The sequence below is a fragment of the Diplotaxodon limnothrissa genome, linkage group LG4 (assembly GCF_057381915.1).
Source record: "Diplotaxodon limnothrissa isolate DT_005_m linkage group LG4, D_limnothrissa_male_GT1.1, whole genome shotgun sequence".
NCBI classification, from domain to species: domain Eukaryota; kingdom Metazoa; phylum Chordata; class Actinopteri; order Cichliformes; family Cichlidae; genus Diplotaxodon; species Diplotaxodon limnothrissa.
Window position 1 is genome coordinate 24,269,330 of NC_140599.1, and position 20,377 is coordinate 24,289,706.

At 41.3% G+C, this 20,377-nt stretch overlaps 1 protein-coding gene across 2 annotated transcripts in view; it reads left to right on the top strand.

The window, feature by feature from the left end:
• The window catches only part of col5a3a (collagen, type V, alpha 3a), a 48,812-nt gene extending 34,148 nt beyond the window's left edge, over positions 1-14,664 (top strand). For both annotated transcript variants that reach the window (XM_085351706.1, XM_085351707.1), the window contains 20 exons: positions 3,014-3,067; positions 4,643-4,696; positions 4,824-4,877; positions 4,988-5,095; positions 5,203-5,256; positions 5,359-5,412; positions 5,565-5,618; positions 5,736-5,789; positions 5,885-5,992; positions 6,107-6,160; positions 6,283-6,336; positions 6,425-6,532; positions 6,618-6,671; positions 7,102-7,137; positions 7,594-7,647; positions 7,740-8,040; positions 8,259-8,371; positions 8,498-8,566; positions 9,310-9,543; positions 9,776-14,664. In XM_085351706.1, the coding sequence (XP_085207832.1) occupies positions 3,014-3,067; positions 4,643-4,696; positions 4,824-4,877; positions 4,988-5,095; positions 5,203-5,256; positions 5,359-5,412; positions 5,565-5,618; positions 5,736-5,789; positions 5,885-5,992; positions 6,107-6,160; positions 6,283-6,336; positions 6,425-6,532; positions 6,618-6,671; positions 7,102-7,137; positions 7,594-7,647; positions 7,740-8,040; positions 8,259-8,371; positions 8,498-8,566; positions 9,310-9,543; positions 9,776-9,922 (1,818 nt within the window). In that variant the 3' untranslated portion in view covers positions 9,923-14,664. The remainder of the gene's footprint in view (positions 1-3,013; positions 3,068-4,642; positions 4,697-4,823; positions 4,878-4,987; positions 5,096-5,202; positions 5,257-5,358; positions 5,413-5,564; positions 5,619-5,735; positions 5,790-5,884; positions 5,993-6,106; positions 6,161-6,282; positions 6,337-6,424; positions 6,533-6,617; positions 6,672-7,101; positions 7,138-7,593; positions 7,648-7,739; positions 8,041-8,258; positions 8,372-8,497; positions 8,567-9,309; positions 9,544-9,775) is intronic.
• Positions 14,665-20,377: the final 5,713 nt, after the last annotated feature.

Sequence of the window (20,377 nt, forward strand, 5' to 3'; positions counted from 1 at the left end):
TAGCCTTTGCAAATAGTGTGTAAATTTACACTTTACACATTCACATGATATACATTTTTCCTCATCCATGATGAGGAAATTGGGCATTACAGTGGTGCAGTGGTTATCACTGTCACCTCACAGCAAGAAGGTTTGAATCCCAGTGCAAAGACATGCAATTATCTGAGTTATATTATTTGATGATTTTAAATTGGCTGTAGGTGTGAGTGCAAATTTCAGGCTGTCTAGCATGTCCAGCGTGTAACCCTCATCTCGTCCTATGACAGCTGGGATAGGCTTCAGCCCCCACTCTAGCCCCGAGTTGGATAAGTGGAGGAAAATGGTCTTATTAGCATTATTATGTGTGAGATTATAGAAGTTATTGCCCAGCTCATACAAATGAAACTGCTTTTTCTTGGTCCCAGCATTCCTTTTGACTTATTACTTTTGCATTTTCCCGCGGAACAACAAATACCATCCCCTTTCTGTGGGACTAAAAGGAGATGGAAAGACAAAGCTGGCAAGATTAGAATAATTCATTAAAAAATGCACCACTATTTAGTTCATTATGTTTTGTTACAATTTCTGTTTCTGGATAGATATACACAGCTGCACAAAAATAATAGAATATCTATGAGTATGATAGTTTTCTCCAGGACAATAAACATAAAAAGAATTAAAGAAAGAATAAGTGATGAAATTCAGTAAGTGTATAATAGAATATGTCTTTATTTTAGAGAGATGGCTCCAATGAAAAGATGTAATAGCTAAATGTTATTTTAGGATATACATTTTTTCTTTAAATTGCTTATTATGGAAAAAAAAAAGACTTCTAATGAGACAACAAAGGAGGCAAAATTGTTTTATTTTTAAGATTCTGGTGTTTGTATTGCACAGTTTTAAGGTATCTGCAGTCAATAGTTGGTACAAAGACGCCCCACCTGAGCTTTAATTAGTACTACCTATTTAGTTCATTAGCACCAGCTGTGCTGAATCTGCTGCTGCGGTTTAAACTTGTGAGTCACCCTTTCCTCTGCCGATAATCATTAACATTTACCACCCTGAAATTGGGGGATGTGTTGTTGCGTGGGGCTGGTTTTTCTGAGGTCAGTGATTAGTGCTGATGTTTTTACAAGAGGTAAGACTGATATCCAAAGAAAATCCAGTCTTGGCTTTTCCAGTTTATTGTGAGCCAAATGCACACAAATTAAAGAGGAGTCAACTACATCCTGAAATAAGGGTGTTCTGTCAAAGCTTGTGTAGGTTTTCTGTGGATACACTGGTCTCCTTTCACTGTCGAAAGAAATGCACATTAGATTAAGTGGTGATTCTAAATTGGTTTTATTTATGGATGTGAGTGGGAATCACTGTATGTGTCCCTGCAATGGACTGGCAACCTTCCTAGGATGCCCAACACCTCCTGGCCAGTGATAGCTGAGCTCCAGCTGCTCTGGGACCTCATGTGGACAAGTGCTTAAGAAAATGCCTCCAGTAGTGTTCCCCTTAAAACATGCTTGAAAACCGTAATAGCTGACAAATTCCACCTTGGAGGAATTTATGAAAACCTAGCTATATTTGTGTTTTCCCAATAACAGACATTTTGATATGCAGGCAGTGTGACTTGTCATAACAGCAAAAGCACAAGTGAAACTAATAATGTTAACTACGGTTCCGCTCCAGGTAATGATCCCAGTAAGCCGTGTCAGAGAGCCAGCATGCACAATATCATAGCGAGCAAAAGATTTTAGTAGAGACATATCACAGCAGTGACATAATGACACGCTTAACAAATGAGCAATCCTTAAGACTTCTTATAGTCCCTCATTAGCTCCATAGCAGTCAATGTTATGCTGACAGGTCAGTCATTAAAATCTGGCATGTAAATTTGGGCATTTGGTTATATTTTATAAATAATTATTATTAGTTGAAAGAAAGCTATTTAAATGCATTAACCTGTAATATCGCTACATCATTTTTAATCTGTGATTTAAGGCCAAGATTGAAAAGTAGTAGTACCCAATAGACCTTGGCTTCATGTGTAAGAAAGATTATCCCAGGAAATGAATAGGTCATTCTGTATGTGAAAGAAAGAAATAAGATAAATAAAAACAGAAAAAGAAGCAGTGACAGAAAGGAGGCAGTGGAGCAATGGAGTGGAAGGAAGAGGCGGGGCTCTTATTGTGAGCAGGAAGACGGTGTGACAGCTGCTAATCAGATTAGCCTCAGCCTTGGCCGTCTAATGAGCATCCTCCTTTGTGACAGTCATCTCACAACGCTGTCAGCCATGAACACACGCTCAACAAGATTCTCTATAGCCCCTCTTCTCCACAGCCAGATTAGGGAGGGAATGCATTAAAATGGAACCAAAACAAGAGAGAGGGAGAGAAGAGAGATGCTGAGGACTCAGTGGGGAAGTTTCATTCATGTGTGAGTGCCGCGGATCACAGAATTCTTCCCCCTAATGCCGAAGTATTTCTCCACCAGAAGGATATGTGTTTCCTCTAGTCCCACATAGTCTCTCTCTGGGCAGATTGTCTGTCTTTCTGTTTCAGTGTCTTTGCAACACAAGGTTCCCTCCAAGACTTCAGAGTGATTCAGAGCGCGGCTCAGCATCTACTCAACTGAAACTGAAGCCGAGCACATTTAGGATTAATTGCTTGGCGCTCTCTTGAGCAACACAGAAGAGTCAAATCACATGCTGTCCCTGGTTTGAAGAATATGGTCTTGCACATCACAGGATAGATGTTTCTTATTAATAAGAGAGAATATGAGAGAGGATGTTTGGGGAATTTGAGAACGAATCGGAGCCTGTGTCATACTGAGGATAACTGTCTGACCTGTGTGGATGTCTTCACCGTGTCACTACGATAGCAATCATAGATACTTAGTTCCATTTCATAAACAATTCAACATGGACTTTAATTTAAAAGCACTAGCTAATGCACTACTTACATTCAGTTACATTCAGCTGCATTTCTGTTGTTATTATTATCGTTATAATTTTTAGTTAAACATGTCATTTCTGTCTTCACAGGGGCCTCCAGGACAGCTGGGTCCACGCGGTCCTCAAGGGCCAATTGGGGGAGAGGTAGTTTTTTCATTTTTTAAAATATCTTTTTTAATTACATACCTAGATATAAATACTGCACTATTATACTACATTTATTACAAAGGTAGTTTCAATAAACATAAAGAAAGAGACAACTATACATGTACAAAAAGTTCCATCACTTGCCCATAGTCTTGAAAAATCTCAAAGCACTCATTGTGGAGCATGATCTAAATTCATTTTTATTTCATCTAAACTGATTTTAATGTCAGAGGCATTTTCTCCTGAAAGTTGAAATCTTTTTTGGCTACAAAATTCTCTGATAGATTTTTGTTCAGGACTTAGTCTTAATGTTTATAAAGCTGTTCATATGCATGCAAAACATGGACTGGAAAATGCACAAAGTGAAGAAACAAGTGTTAAATTAGTTAAAACAATAAATGCACCAGCACAGTTTGCTTGATTTAGTAATGCTAATCAGCATAATCAGTATTACCAGATATTCTAATTTGCCTCTCGTGATGAATAGATGTGCATAACTTTTCATAATTACTCTGCCATGATCCTGTAACTTTTCAGATCATTTTCAGAGCTTTGAAAATATTTATTCTTTGTTCTTGATCTGGTCTTTAGGAAAATTAGTCATTAAGATTTCATTAGCATTTTTGTCATTTAATACATTTTAAAAGTAGAAAGTCTGTAAATACTGAAGTAACACACACCTTGTGCAAGCATTAAAATAACAGATACACAGTACTATCAAAAATACCAATGTAATAGCTCGTGCGGTGAAATACAAAGCACAATGCTTTGTATTTTCCAGCCCTTCATCTATACAGTCTCTTTTCAGCACTTCCTTCCACGCTGCCTTTGAAACTTGAATTATTAAATAGAATTAGGATATAATCCCTGGGAGAGAGTTATATTTACTGCTCTATGAATCATTAAGAAGTATTAGACTATTATCCTTGAGAGGCAGTTATATTTACCTCTAGTAATGGCCGTCCCTCTACAGCCTCTCATGCCAGTCAATTATTTAGCAGCAAGTTGCAGAAAGCATATGAGCCACACTTTTGCTTCATCACAGGAAGCTTGGAAATACAGCGGTGCAGAGGTGGTTGGATCCATAAATGGACGGTACATGGAATAGTGGGAAAGAGTGAAATGGGGGTGAGACAGCATGTGAGGAAAGCAGTTGACAGCAGGAGTTCAGTAGTAGTGCGTGGCTGTATTCAACTCCCAGGCTTGTGCACTCTACCAAAAACATGTTTTTTTCTGGGTTTGTCTCTAGACACAGGGCAAAGTACACTGACATATGTGTGTGCATAATAACATACTTGCACAAACAAACAAACCAAGTGATAGAAAGAGAGGAAATAGAATATCCACCCTCTGTGATTTAGACAATATCCACACAGCAAATCTGACAGTATTTTCTTGTGTTGTGAAAACTCTGTTCCAGTTTCTGCCTTCTGTGGGAAAACTGCTGACAAACAAACACAAAATACTGCAGAATGCTGCAAAAATTGATTTTCAAAAATCAGATGAATATTTGAAACTCACTCTTGTTTTATGATGCTGCAGTTCAAGCTGTTCTCTCTCCTCCTGCCACAGGGCCCACCTGGAATGCCTGGTGGAGTCGGACAGCCTGGACTTGTTGGAGAGAAGGTCAGCGTTTCCCATTAGTAAAGACACGTGTGTGCATATGCACATACAGTAGAATAGTAGTGGTTTGTGTGTGTGTAAACGTGAACTTGTGTGTATAGAGTGTTATCAATTTTTCCCTCACCATCAGGGTGATGATGGAGAAGCTGGAGACCCTGGACCAGCTGGAGAGCCTGGCATTGCTGTGAGTCACATTACCTTTATGCCATCTTCTGGTCTTTTTAAGTTCATTTTTATCTTTCCTTAGGCTCCTTAACCTTTCAAGGATTGTCATTACATTTGCTGGTGTCTCAGGGTCCCAAAGGCGATGTCGGAGAAAAGGGGGATTCTGGTCCTCCCGGTGCAGCTGGCCCCCCTGGGCCCAGAGGAACACCAGGAGAAGACGGACCCAAAGGCAACCTTGTTAGTCTCTGCAGATCAGTGACATTTTATTGCTTTCTTGCTATTAGGCCGGCTAGTCCTTTAGTGCCACATATGATGCTTTTTTAACTCACTGCTTTTGCCTGTAGGGTCCTATTGGATTCCCTGGAGATGCAGGGCCCCCTGGTGAGCTTGGTGTCAAGGTCAGAGCTAATGTTTCTATTTACTGTCGTATTCTGTTTTTTTGTTGTTGTTGTTGTTGATTTTTTTTAGTCTCTATTCTTACATTACATTGATTTGTTCAGGGAGTCGATGGTGCATCAGGACCTAAAGGAGATAGTGGAGATCCCGGCAAAGCAGTAAACAGCAATGTTTCTTTTAACATTCATTTTTTATAAGATTAATTGAAATCTTGTTCATTTGTTGACACAGTGACATTAAGTAAAGGTTGCCAGTTTCTTTCCAACTGATGGGAATTTCTTTTTCTTTTTTTCCCCTCTTATTTCTGCAGGGACCGCCAGGGGCTTCAGGAGAGCCTGGTCCTCCAGGACCACCTGGAAGGAGGGTAATCGTAGTTTACAGTATATATATTGTATATATATTTTTTTGCATGTATAGGTATATGAAGTGTTTATTTGCAGATAATACTCATGCTCATGCCATTCTCTGCTGTTTTTTTCAGGGCCATGTCGGTGCTGCAGGAAAAGAAGGAAAGCAAGGCATGAAGGGAGCTAAGGTAAGCTCAAAAAACAGTGATCTCTCTGAAGAATCCTTTTTTGATCTATTTTGCTATTGATGCCTTGCTCTTGCATCTGTCTCCTGGCTCTGTAGGGGACAAGTGGACCTCCGGGATCAGTGGGGAAGACAGGCCCAGTGGGACCCCAAGGACAGCCAGGAAGGTCTGGTCCAGAAGGGTTTCGAGGCATTCCAGGTCCAGCGGTATGTATATGGATGCAAAATTGTATTTTTATTCAAAGGTGGCATAATATTAGGAAACTGAAATTGACTTTGAATACCATACACATTGATATTTTGTGTGTGTGTTTTTTGCAGGGTGAACCAGGATTAAATGGACCGCTAGGGCAGACTGGACCACCAGGACCAATAGTAGGATTCTTATATGTGGCTAATATTTGAATCGGTTTTCATAAAATAATGAAAACAGAAAAAATTATATTTTGTACACTCTACATTACTGATGTAAATAATACATTTGACTGTGTAAACAGGGGCCACCAGGACTCCCAGGATTAAGAGGAGATCCTGGTAGCAAGGGCGATAAAGTGAGTGTTTAGCTTTCGACAGAGAGGCCGTTTTGCACCAGTCTAAATATAATGACACAGTGATGATGAACCATGTCTCTATTTGCAGGGTCATGGTGGGCTGATTGGTCTAATTGGCCCCCCGGGAGAACCAGGTGAGAAAGGAGACAGAGGCCTGCCAGGAAACCAGGGTGCACAAGGATCCAAAGGAGATGAGGTATATATGGTTGCAGCAAGGAACACCAATACATGCAGAACGTCAGTCTACAAACAAGATATGATAAATCTTTGCTTATATCCAGGGTATGAATGGTCCTCCTGGACCCACTGGCCCACCAGGACCACCTGGACTCGCAGTAAGTGTTACACAGCAGCCCTTAAGACAGTGTCCTCTTTTTCATCTACTGCATGCATGTATAAATAATCGTTTTGAGTGGCCATACATGGTGGATCCTTAGATTTTGCTAAGGCCAAAACATTAGTATTTGCATGAGCATTTGTATGCAGCTATGTCAGTAAATTTTGTCTTGTTTATACTTTTTCGTAAAATAATTTGTACAAATGTAAAACACACCTCAACAAGCTTGAAATGCATAAATAATAAATAATAACTTATTATGACCCAACATAGCAGCTGGCTTGCAGATTATTGTTGCTATTGAGAAGGTGCCTGATTAGTATTTTGCAGTGCTTTCTTGAGTAATTAGATCATTTTCTAATCTTTAATAGCTGCTAAAAATTTATGTATGTTTTTAATACTAACATACTCATCATCTCCTCTCTTAGGGTGCAGCTGGCCAGAAAGGATCTAAGGGAGAAACGGTGAGCTAAGTAATTTCTCTTATTTATACATTGCTCTTCCTGTGTTCACACCTCTGCTTCGTAAGCAGCTGCTGGGAACATATGCTGGGGAAGAGAGAGAAAGTACCTTTGTTGGCTTAAATGTACCATGCTTCATAATCATAATACTCTGCTGTGTTTACGGCATGTCTTTGGAACTAAAAGCCTGCTGTACAGCCATGCTTGCCTTGTGTCTGATTTTTCCATTTTTCCATTTTAATAGGATTTGGCTCTGGTTTGTGTGATGTTATGAAAACTAGTATAGTGTGTCTTGAGAGTGAAGGCTTTGACCACAGCGTGCTGATGCACACAGCTGGATAATCCTTTAAAGCGGCATCCATATCTGGCCGGATAATGTCAGAATTTAGCCTAGAGGCCCTAGAGAGGCTACAGGTGAGACGTGATTGACATAAAGTTTTGTCCCCTTCTATTTCCCAGGGTGTCATTGGTCCCAGAGGAGATCCGGGTCCTGCTGGTCCCCCAGGACCTCCAGTGAGTACCTGCAATAATCCACTTTGTGACCTCAGTTCTGGTTTTATCCTCTTTCTTTTTATTTGACCCCTTTTTGACTCTGCTTCCCTTAGGGACTGCCTGCAACAATCATTGAGCCCCTTCCTATCATGGAAGGCAGGCGGAAGAGAAGAAGGCACTCGGAACGGACAAGAAGAGCAGCCCCACCTAGGGATGACAATATAGAATTGGACATGGAGGAGCCCCTCCAAGGAGACCAGCCTCTGGAGGAAGTTGAAGGAATGGAAGAAGTGTTTGCCACGCTGTCTTCTATGAAAAACGAAGTGGAGCTCATGAGACGGCCTCTTGGATCCTTTGAGAGCCCTGCTCGGACATGCAAAGAGCTCATGATGGTTCAACCGAAATACAAAGATGGTTAGCAAGAAATATGCTTAGTAATTAATGCTTCTTTCACCACTTGGTGCCAACAAATATTTAATCAGAAATCTACTTCAAAGAAAAGTGATGTGCATCTTCTTTAACCCTCACCCTTTTAAGTCAAGAGGCTGCTCACCATTTTGTTACCTTAGTTGTTTTCATTATATCAGCATTTGGTGTAATTGATTGATGCCATTATTCTGTGGGTTTTGCAGGTGACTACTGGATAGATCCTAACCAGGGGTGTAACAGAGACTCCATCAAGGTGTTCTGTAATTTCACTGCTGATGGACAGACCTGTCTCTTCCCTGACAAAAAGGCGGAGATGGTGAGTCTCCAGTCTCTTGATAGAAGTCTTTGAAATGCACAAATCAGACAACAAATTGCTCACTATATCCCTCGATCCTTATAATTTTGCACTACAAACAGTACTTGTGTTCTTCTTTGTATCTAGGTGAAATTAGCAGCATGGAACAAAGAGAAACCAGGAAGCTGGTACAGCCAATTCAGGAGAGGCAAGCAGGTACAACAAAAATAAACATATTATTAAACCTAACCAACCCCACCTCCTAGCATTAATCTCAAGTAGTTCCAAACGCCTGGCAGTTCTTTTCAGGTAAACTACTTATCCGAGCTGCTGTTGGGTAATTTACCTGAGTGATACTAATGTTTAGGATTATGTTCATGTGATTCTGTAGATGTACGTTTGTGTGTCCATCCAAGTGCACCTGGTTGCAAACATATTTTTGTGCTTCTCTGTAAATCTCTTTACTGTGTAATTTTATAATAATTTAGTAGATCACATGCAATGACATAGCTAATATGATATTGCCAGCCTTTGATTTCAGCAGTCAGAATGACTCACACAGTCACTGGCAGCTGTGTCTCATTGACTAGTATTCGTGGTCTCTCATGTGCACCTATTTAGAGGTCTCATAACCCTCTCAGATAATCACAGAGCTGCCAGTTGTAATTCACTGACTCATTCACACCAGGTCATTGGAATAGATTTTTTTTTTCCTTCCCTTAATTCCATTGCTTTCTAATTTTCCTTCACTGTCATTTTCACCCTTGCACATGTAAATGCCTTCATTATAATTTGAAACTATTTAATAACAAGTTATTTTTTCCTAATCTCAGTGAGGTGCAGCCTTATTGTTGGGGTGAAAGTGGAGGGTTCCGTGTACTCTGTGAGATTTGAGTGATGTTTTGAACATTTTTTTTGCTTAGCTTGAACACTAATACCTGTGTATCTGTGGCATTCAGTTCTCCTACAATGACAGAGATGGGAACCCTGTTCATGTAGTTCAGCTGACCTTCCTGAAACTACTAAGTGCCACGGCCAAGCAGTCCTTCACTTATAACTGCCAGAACTCAGCAGGCTGGTTTGACAGCACTTCCCTCTCCTACCAGCATGCCCTCCGCTTCCGGGGGAGCAACGATGAGGAGCTGACACAAGCCAAAAGCCCTTTCATCAATGCAGTGCATGATGGATGCCAGGTCAGTACAGTGACAGTGCCAGGGAAAGGGACTAGCTGCACAAATGGGAATTAACCTTAATGAAGCTAATGTGTTTGTCAATTGTGTTGCTGTTGTCGGCTAGTGTTTGATTCAGTACATGGGTGACTACCAAATCAGTGACTTGAATTAGGATTAAGAGGAAAGTGGAGAGAGGTAGTAGTCGATTTAAACCGAGCAAATTCCATTAATTGCTTTCATTCTTCTCTTTCAGCTTCGCAAAGGTCAGGAAAAGACTGTCTTAGAGATTGACTCCCCCTCAGCAGAATTACTTCCTATTATAGATGTTGCTCCGGCAGACTTTGGCGGCAGCAACCAGAAGTTTGGATTCCAAGTTGGAAAAGTATGCTTCAATGGTTAACGCTTTGGCAACGACAAACCCATACAAAGGCCTGCGCAGCAAGTTTTCAGCAAGAGAAACTAGGCTTTAACTGCTGCCCCAAACAATATTTATTATGTTATGATCCTGTATGTGGTGGGTTTTATTTAAGACTCTTCAACAGCCAATGACATGGTTTCTATGGCTTTCCAGCAGCGGGAATAATAGTAAGAAAGAAGATATGCAACAATGAGAACAAAGCACGTTTACCAAAGGGAATTATTTCAGTTAAATATATTTAATTTGTTCTTGTGTCTTTGTTTTTTTCCTCATTGTTTCACTATGCTGTAAATGATCCTCTTGAATTTCAAGGACTATGCCACTTGACCATGACCACTTTCACAAACAAGATGGATCTCTCTGATAGGTTTGTAGCTTGAACCCATCCGCTGGAACGTTGAAGACAATATAATTACACTGCTAAGCAAGACACAAATAGGCAAAGTTCTTCATGTTACTCGTGCACGGGAGAGACCGGACAGAGCGCCGTCCCTTCGCTTGACCCCAGTTGCTCTCGTCCGTCCTCCCGTAACACTGTCCTTTTATTGAGGTTACATGAATATGCATAGGTTCATTAACATACGACGTCTACATACAAACAAAGAGTACCTTGCCTGTGTGTGTGTGTGTGTGTGTGTGTGTTGCTGATCAAAGGGTCAAACATCCTTGGTCAGGAAGAGGGTAGACTAGACCCCCCCCAGTGAGGAAGTCCAGCAGTTCATCTAAACAGAAAAGCACTTAGACTAGAACAGACGTAGCTACGTTAATCCTACCATAAAACAATTAAAACAAGATGCGACCTCTTCCCGTGCTCCCAGGATGTAGGTGTGCATTCTAGTGTGGAATGCACACCAAGCCTCTGTAGCCTGTTAAAGATCACACAACTTATCACTACACAATTGATTATACACCTCTAAGCATCTATGGTTAAATATTTCTAAGCATAAATAACAATCAACAATACAAACTCTAACATTCCCCCGTTTTTGACCTTTATGCTAGAAAGTTCCCAGTTATGCATACCTCATGTCTGACAGTTTCAATGCAAACATTTTTTTACTCAGCATATGTCAAATCACCCTAAATTACTGTAAAAGTTACACAGTTTAATAAATGTATTAGCAGTTACCCCATTCATTGAGCTCATCTCATGGCAAACTGCATCTTACGAGCAACCAAAGAAATTGTTAATTTAATAGTGAAACTAAGAAAGTAACATTTTCAAAAACATCTCAGCTTGGTGATGCTTCCTCCGGGTGTGCAAATCACATGTCTCTCTGCAGAGTGGTTTGAGTTCTGCAGGGCGTCATGAATGTCTCTTCTAGTTGTTTCGTTGTCCATAGGACCAGAGTCCAAATGTATGTAGAATAAACATTCAAACATACCAGTTAGTTTTGTTGTTTGTCAACATGGGTCTCAGCTATTTCCAAAGCTGCAGACCTCTCAGCACTCTAGTTTTATGGCCTCCCATCACCTCACTTCAGGCCTTCATCCTGCGAGGGGGATATTTATGACTCCTTCATTGTCCACGCTCTGCAGAGAAACACCTCTGTGGAAAGGGTGCAGGGTTCAGTTGTCTTACTGCTGTTATGATCCCAGCAGCCTTCAGAGTGTCATCGTATGCACAGTATAGTGGCACAGCATTAGGTGATGTTCATAGGAAACTGCTGTCATCACCACCATAGCTTCTGGTTCCTGTGCTTTCACAGAATCATGATGTCATCCTCGAACTCCTTCTGCGCTGTCGATGGAGCTTGGCACGCTCCCCTCATCCCACGAGTTTTCATGTTCCAACGCTGCTGAAGGTTTAAGGCAGAGCACGTCGTACACCTTAGTTGTCTTCCTCAGCGTCAATATTGAATCTTTCATTTTATTTAAAATCTCCTGGAAGCTCAGTAGCACAGCTCTCTGTGTGATGTCTGCTGTGCTGAAGATGATCTCTGATCCTCCTGAAGCCTCTCTCCTGGCCTCAGCTCCCATCTTGTGGACGATCCTCTCCTCTATTTTGCAGGCAGTTTCATGGTCCTTGCTGTGGCTCCAAGGTCTGATCTCATGATGGGCCCCAACCAGCTTGACCTTTGACCTCAACCACTGCCTGGCTGTCAGCTATGCCTGGAATGGTTCACGCTTCTCACTGGGCCTCTGAAGATTTCTCAGGAGATTACTGCTGCACCTGTATTTCCTTGCTAAGAAGAAAAACTTCTATTTGGAGAGCATGTCAACAATCATCAAACCACATTCTTTAGTTCAGTGAACTTCACTTATAGGCCATCAAAGCCTCATCTGAACATGGATGCACCACTTGCATAGGTTTAATACTTGTAAATAAACGGCTAATCACACAAATCACTGCAACAATAATAGTAAACATTGTTTAATGTTAATCCTTGCACTCCACCTCTTGACGCATGGACACACCCATGCGTCAACTCACCAAACCTGGATCCCTGTCTTAAAGAAAAAGATTAGCTAGATCATGTCCCAGGCAACATCAGGGCACCTCCTCCGGAGTAGCTCCGTAACCCTGCAATAAAAGATGTTAGCGTGTGTTGCATATTAAGTTTGCTTAACACCTGGCTCTCCCAGGAGCCTGCATACACATCATCACGGCCTGGAAAGCAAAATCTGGAAGTGAAATCAAACTTCATACCTGTAAACAATTGTATCATAAGAGTAATAAGCATTCAACATCAGCAAGACAAGTGTCATGTGCAGGTTTTCTCAAATCAGTAACTACAACTATTACCCTAATTCACCTCAGACATGGATTATCCCATGTACTCTGTTAACATTAATGTAATCAGTGACTTCTCTTAAGCAAAGTCACTCCACTCATATATTATTATTATGGGTTCAAAAGTGGCCAGCAAATGAGCCCATAATAAACTATTCCATAATTACCGTAATCTCTTATTTGTTTTACTCATGTCACTTGTCCGCTTCAGCTGAATCTTCTAAATGCAGTCTCAGAAAAACAAACATTAGCAATACACATTGACCATCCTGGTGGGCAGGCGTCGGCCATCCACATTCCAGAGGTGCCATAAAACACCATAAAGTTAACACTCGCTGTGGAAAAAGTAACACTGGTCTCATCACAGTATGTCTCAAACTATATTAATTTCTCCATCAACATATAGCCTGTAACTACAGTTTTCTTCACACATAAACCCAGAAATCATGTAGTAGAGAAACATTAGCCAGTATTCCTATAAATCACATGATCAAACACATGAAGAACCGTAATGCTGTAAAAACGAAAATGCAAATGTTAGCGCTTGCGCAGGCGTATGCATACTTTGTCACAGTTATCTCTGTGAGCACACAAGCTAGTGAATGACACACACATAGTAAATTCACAGACACAGAAAATGGCATTTAAAATGTTAAATCATCACGCAACCTCGAGTGTTGCTGTCATCTTTCTGCTTCTGTAAAGGGAAGCACACACAGACTCATCTGCACCCCTGCCAGGCGGGGGTCAACTTCACACAGTCGTGTTACATCAGTAAAGTCTTGTCAGCTTTTGTCAGCTTTTACCAGTCAGTCAGTTTGTTTTCCTTTCACTCACTCATTCATGCATTCATTCTTTCTTTCTTTGCTGATAGTGGAACCTATCGTCGCATTTAGTTTCCACTCTCAGCAAAATGACGTCATTTCAAAAAGAAAAAGAAGAACTTTAGTTTGGATTACATCGCTGAATCCTTTTGGACTGGGACTGTCATTTAATAATTGTCCCAAATAAGTGGCTTTCTCCAGAGTCCATTTAAATGTGGAGAACTCACTTGGCACAATTTTCTCGACGACGTGTAGCGCTTTTAATTCCCGACGTGCAGATCTGCTTAAAGAACAGAGATTATCGAACAAAACTTTCAGTGCACTGTGAAAGTATCAAAATAAAAAGGCCTTGTTAAGTCATGACACAAGCTCCTCATCTCAGGAGGGTAAATCATACCATTAGCATGGTTCATCATACCATCATACTAATCGGCAGGCTCAACTTCACAACAAAAGAAAAATCACCAGCTAGATTCACTCCAAATCAACCATCAGCTGCACAAAACAACATAACCTTAATGCCTTATTAGCTATGAGTTTAATCCCCAGGTCTGTGCTCTTCACTCATTTAGGTCACAGATCTATTTTATTCAATTTTCCTTTTCCCTTCATCATAAAACATGTGACATGCTGTCATGCACTTCACAAAACAGTCTGTTCTGACGTATTCAGAGTTGTGTATCTAAATACAGGATTCACTCGCACATCAAAGCAGGAAACTCAGTGTTTTAGAGTCTCCACTCAACACACAACTCCAACACATCTCATTCACTCATACTAGAATTCAGTCACCTTTCATTAATCTAAAACCGATCAACTAATTTGCATATCAGCTATTAACCCACTAAGTTGACAGGACGACAGAAAAGCATGTTCAAAATAGTATCACAAAAGACAATTTCCCTCATACAGTAAATCACTTGTGCTGCATTAATCAAGCAGGAAGCTTCTCCCAATTTACTATATTAACAACTAAATTTATTGTCTGATCACTGGTTGGTGGTCAACCCAGGATCAAAGGTTAAACTGTTGTCCTGCAACCCAGAGAGTCAATTTTTTGCATTGGATACATTCAGTATTTAATAACAAGTGTCTGCTAAATTGACACTAATTTAACACTGATGAAAGATAACAAGCTAATTTTCATTACATGTGTTTGTGTTATTAGGCAGGTCTAATGCATGTCTGTGGAGCTGCATCTCCAGCAGAGCATGTTCTTAAAGCTGCCTTTCCTACACACTTCTCTGCTATTATTTAATCATTTCTTAACTAATGTGCTATGAGTCTTCATGAGTCATTTTGTGTTTGGAATTGTTAGTAGGGTTAATGCATGTTCTGCTTGTGTGTGTGTGATTTTGTATATGTTTCTATTTTCGCAATGTTTCAGACTCCGTCTCAATTTTCCAACTTAAGCAGTCAGTTTTCTTTTCCCCAGGTTTGCTAACCCAAATTTTGATTTCCCACATTAAATAATTCCTATGTGTTCTCACCTAGTCTTCTCACTCTGTTGTCCTCTCACTCTTTTGTCCTCTCCCACTTCAACAGTCCCGGCAGTTCTCCTTCAGCTTTGTCCTGTCTAGTAGCTGAAGTGCTGCTGCTGCCTTCTTGGGCGACTTCTTAGCAGCTGCTGCCGGTTTCTTGGCTTTGGCCGCGGCGGGCGTCTTAGCTTTGGTCTCAGTAACCCTGTTCATCTTGAAGGATCCGGAGGCCCCGGTGCCCTTGGTCTGCACCAGAGTGCCCTTCGCCACCAGACTCTTGATGGCGGTCTTGACACGGGCCTTGTTCTTGTCCACATCGTAGCCTCCGGCAGCCAGAGCCTTCTTGAGGGCGGCCACGGCTTTCACAATCAGCTCGCCCACACTGGGGCCGACCTTCTTGGGATTGGAAGTCGTCGTCTTCTTCTTCTTGGCCTGAACCTCTGCACAGGGCGCAGGGCGTGTTTATGATGGAGCCTTTCCCACCACAGCGCCGGCACGTTGAGCGCATCATGAAGGGTCCATTTCTTTCATGTAGCTATGGTCGCTAGCCAGCATGCTAGCCGCATGTGGCTTGCCCGAGTCACTCAGTCCTTTCTGAGCATTTCGACATGCTGCCGCCGCAGAACCTGGCCTCAAATCCAGCAAGCTTAGCGCGCTGATCTCCAAAAAAGTCCCGAAAGCCAGAAAGACGTCAAATAAGTGTCTCGTGCTAAGCGCTCGAACAAAAACTCCTCTTCACGCCGCCATCTTGCTCGCCCTTCCGTGGAATTCATTCAATCAGACAGGAAGATGGGTTTGCTTTCTTCTTCTGCTGCTTTTGCTTCTGCAGCCTCTGCTCCGATACTGCCGCTGCTGATCAGGTTTTTTCAGGGAAGAGTGAGAGTTTTGAGACAGATCGTGCTGTAAATAAGTCAGCCAGAAACTTGGCTTGAACGTTTCCAATTGTTAAACTATAACTTTTCTTCCGACCGCTGCATGTGGAAAATTGATTCAGGTCTGCTTTTCACCTGAAAGTGACAACTAAGACATTTTCATTATTATCATCAATGCTTAATCAACACATATCTCTCTCTCTCTCTCGCTCTGTGTTTTTGTGAACAATCCTTTCTTAAAAGCAGAAAATGAAATTATAGTTGTTTTTTTGGTTGATCAACACAAAACCTTTTTCCTATGATTATTTTTTTTCTACAATATAAATTCTCCCTCTTATTCACTCTTTTTTTTTTTATTTACAATAGCTGGTGACCTGCAAAATCACCGCTGTCACTCACAATCAAAGGCAATTACTCTTGCACAGTGCACAAAAACACTGTGATGTCAGACACATTCACACTCACTTTGTCATCTGCATAAATAAATCATATGGCTGGAGATATGTGCCATGGTGATCCATAGGCATGATCACACGTTTATTTAATTATTTTCAACCCAACAAAACAAATAAACAAAAACATGATGCTGATGCTATGAACACTCCACACACAAGAGTCAAGATTCAGGAAAACTGCTCATGGAAACGCTGCACACTCCAGTTATCACAGTTATCATAGCGCTGTTTCCCTCTCTTAGAGTAGTTCTCAGACAGCTCTCGATCTGATAATGTGTAGCCTACTCATCAGCTCAGAAGAAAAAAAAAAAAAACTGCAACGCAACATCACACAGTAGTTGCTCTGCCCACAGCGGCAAAGTCTTACACTTTCATATTCAACTCAGCTTCTCCATCATGTACTTTTAGATGTTTCATACAGGGTTCAGCATATTAGTTGTTTTCACAGGTGTGCTCTACATCTCAACAATGGTTCATAATAAGACGACAGTCTTCCACACAGGTCAAGTGCCTCTATGCACTTCATTAGTTTAAATATTTACCTATATCACTTCACCTCACATGTCATCGTACTGAATTTAAGCAACCACAAGCGTAATGTAGATGACTTTTAACAACTATCCACCTCAATTACGTCTATGGTCTGGCACACAGGCTGAAGAGTTAACGTTTTGTGTCAGCAAGGGGTGGGGGGACAGCCACCCACCAGAGCATAGCTGCTGATGTGGGCTGGCCTTCTCCACACGCTCTTCAAGGCTGGTGTGTTTTCTGAAAACTTCTAACATTTTAATCTCTTCCATTTTTAAGCCTGCGATTAACCGCACGGCTCAGGTCCGCGTGAAACCCGCGTGACCGCGCTCGCGTGAACCCGCGCAGCTGTGGAGCCGTCGCTCCCTCTCTTTTTTACATAAATACTTTGTGCTGCCAGGAGCAAAGTCCAGCACAAACGTCTGTCTCCCTCCGACTCACTCTTGGTTGCTTAGAAACCCATGGTAACAACAACAGTCGGTGTCACAGACCACGTGTTCTGCTCCGCACACACCCACACAACAACAACAACGATGACAACAAAAACAACACAAAATAGGCCTATCGTCCAGCACAGTCTGGACCCCGCGGAACCTCTCAACGCCCCACAAAGTGGCGGAGAACTCACCTCTCGCCACACAAAGTAGCGAGGAACCTCTTGCTCCACAAAGTAGCAAGGAACCCGGGTATCGCTCCACAAAGTAGCGAACTTCTCAACGCCTCACACAGTGGCGGAGACTGCACAACGACACGGTTATAGAGTCGGCCTCTTTAAACTTACTTGGCGTTGCTTAGAGTGTAATATCAGCCCGAATCCCGCCGACCGTCATTCATCGAGGAGAAAAGACAGACCGCGAATCCACAGGAACTTCCTGGCTGACGTCAGTCTTTCAGCGTGCCTCTCCTCCCCTCGGTGAATGCGATTCCAGGGCTCCGGCATCGAAGGACCAATTAATGATAGGTTTGTAGCTTGAACCCATCCGCTGGAACGTTGAAGACAATATAATTACACTGCTAAGCAAGACACAAATAGGCAAAGTTCTTCATGTTACTCGTGCACGGGAGAGACCGGACAGAGCGCCGTCCCTTCGCTTGACCCCAGTTGCTCTCGTCCGTCCTCCCGTAATGAATATGCATAGGTTCATTAACATACGACGTCTACATACAAACAAAGAGTACCTTGCCTGTGTGTGTGTGTGTGTGTGTGTGTGTGTGTGTGTGTGTGTGTGTGTTGCTGATCAAAGGGTCAAACATCCTTGGTCAGGAAGAGGGTAGACTAGACCCCCCCCGGTGAGGAAGTCCAGCAGTTCATCTAAACAGAAAAGCACTTAGACTAGAACAGACGTAGCTACGTTAATCCTACCATAAAACAATTAAAACAAGATGCGACCTCTTCCCGTGCTCCCAGGATGTAGGTGTGCATTCTAGTGTGGAATGCACACCAAGCCTCTGTAGCCTGTTAAAGATCACACAACTTATCACTACACAATTGATTATACACCTCTAAGCATCTATGGTTAAATATTTCTAAGCATAAATAACAATCAACAATACAAACTCTAACACTCTCCAATCACACAAAGGAATAGTCTGTATTTTACTGGTAATGGTCACTTGAGTGGTGCTTCGTATCTCATGTTTAACAAAGACTGAGACTGAAAAAAGTCAGAGATGTTGCCACTCTTGCATGCTTGGATTTTACTCTAAAGCCAATTGCATAGCAGTTGTGAACTAGCCTTGCATATTAATTACACAGAAGCACTATAATTAATTTCTTGTGTGCTGGAATGATAAATTATCCTTTTTACCCTTCAACTGCAGTTTGCTCAGTGAATTGCCTTGATTTGTATTCATTTGGTGTAGCTAGTTATTGAACTCGACACTTACTTGAACAAATAAGGTTGTTTCCTTGATTGGACTGCTTTTTGAGCCCATGTTTCTACAGACCAGAGTAGTGTGTAAGTCATCGTAATATTGTCCCTACTGTGGTATACTGTATACTTGCTGTGGCATACCTCAATACCTGGATTGAGGTAAGGCACAAATTGAGAATATGCTGTTTAAATGCTCTCTAGTCTGAACTGCAGTCCTTCAAACCACAAGACATTTCAAGCTTCTCTTAAAGGCTTTTAGAATTGCTGACACAACCTGTTTTCATTTTTCTGCCCTGCTCAGAGGTTTTTGTTTCTCTGTATTGTTCATATCTTGCTATCTGAGCAAAGTGCATTGCTGTTCACTTGGAACAATTTGCTCTTCAGTGGTGCTAAATACGATTTTGTTATTTTTGTGTCACTATGTTGTTTGTTTGTATCTTTGGGCAGGATTATAGGACTAGAGAGTGAGAGGGTTACTGCTCTTTCAGCAGCATGAACCATCCTCAGAGGATGGGGACTAGTCTCCTGTTTTTTGCACATCTTCTGGCCAATTTCACAGGGCCTGTAAGAGGAGGTTAGGAACAATTCAGAACACTTAGGCTTTAAATGGAAAAACCAGCTTTAAACCAAATTTATATTTTGCTATTACAGTTAGATAGCAGCTTAATAGCCCCTAAAGTAGAAATTATAACATCAAAACTGGAGTTAATAATGTTGCAGAAGTAGATCCATCATACATTTTCCGTGGAGATTTTTTTTTTCAAAATCCTTTTTATTGTAGAGCTATGCATCAGAGATTGTCACGTCTCTGTAAAATTACCATGGGTGCACTTGTAGTGTCACAAGTGTAATTCCATTATTCACTGTCTGTGGAGCAGCTCTGGGATTTCGCTTTAGATAATGTTATTACTACAGTCTGTCTCTGTACGTTGGCTTAAACAGTCTTCTTTGAATTAACAAATGGAGCTGTGAAATATTACAGAAGTTAGATTTCTGTGCAAGTTTTATTAGTTTTTCCTTTAGCAAGTTACATTTTTTTAATCCTCCAAATACCTCCTGTAACATAATTAGTTGACTAATTGTATCTAGCATGTTTAATTTGCTCTGTTTTTTTTTCCTAACATTTATACAGTGCCATCATTAACGCCTCTCCTCCTGTCCCATCATGCACTGCCCCTCCTATGTATAGTGTTTGTTGTACTAATTTTATATACTGTACAGAACTTTATGAGCAATAGCCTGTTGTGTGAATGAAAAACGAATGCATTTGTCAAACGTTGGTGTCCAAATAAAAACAAACAAAAATAATTCAGATTTTTTTTATTTGTTTGTTTATTTAGTTTTGTTTTCCTCTCCCAACCTGGCAAGCAGGTTAGAACAACGGCCATGATTACATGTCACTGTCTGCAATGACTGGTCAAAGTTTAATACATAAGACATGCTCTTCAATACAAACTAGTTCTGCAACATTCGCCTAACAAGCATTCAGTCAGAATCCTCACAGAGAAGATGCAATCTACTCTGATGTGTTCTCCAGTTCATTTATTTCAATTAGCGCTCTTTTGGTTCTCAAGAGGGAAGGTGGAGATCAGACAGAAAGGGAATGATGAAACAGTGGATAGCAGGAATAAGAGACGGGGTCAGTAAAGAAATAGACGATAAGCTGTGGAAA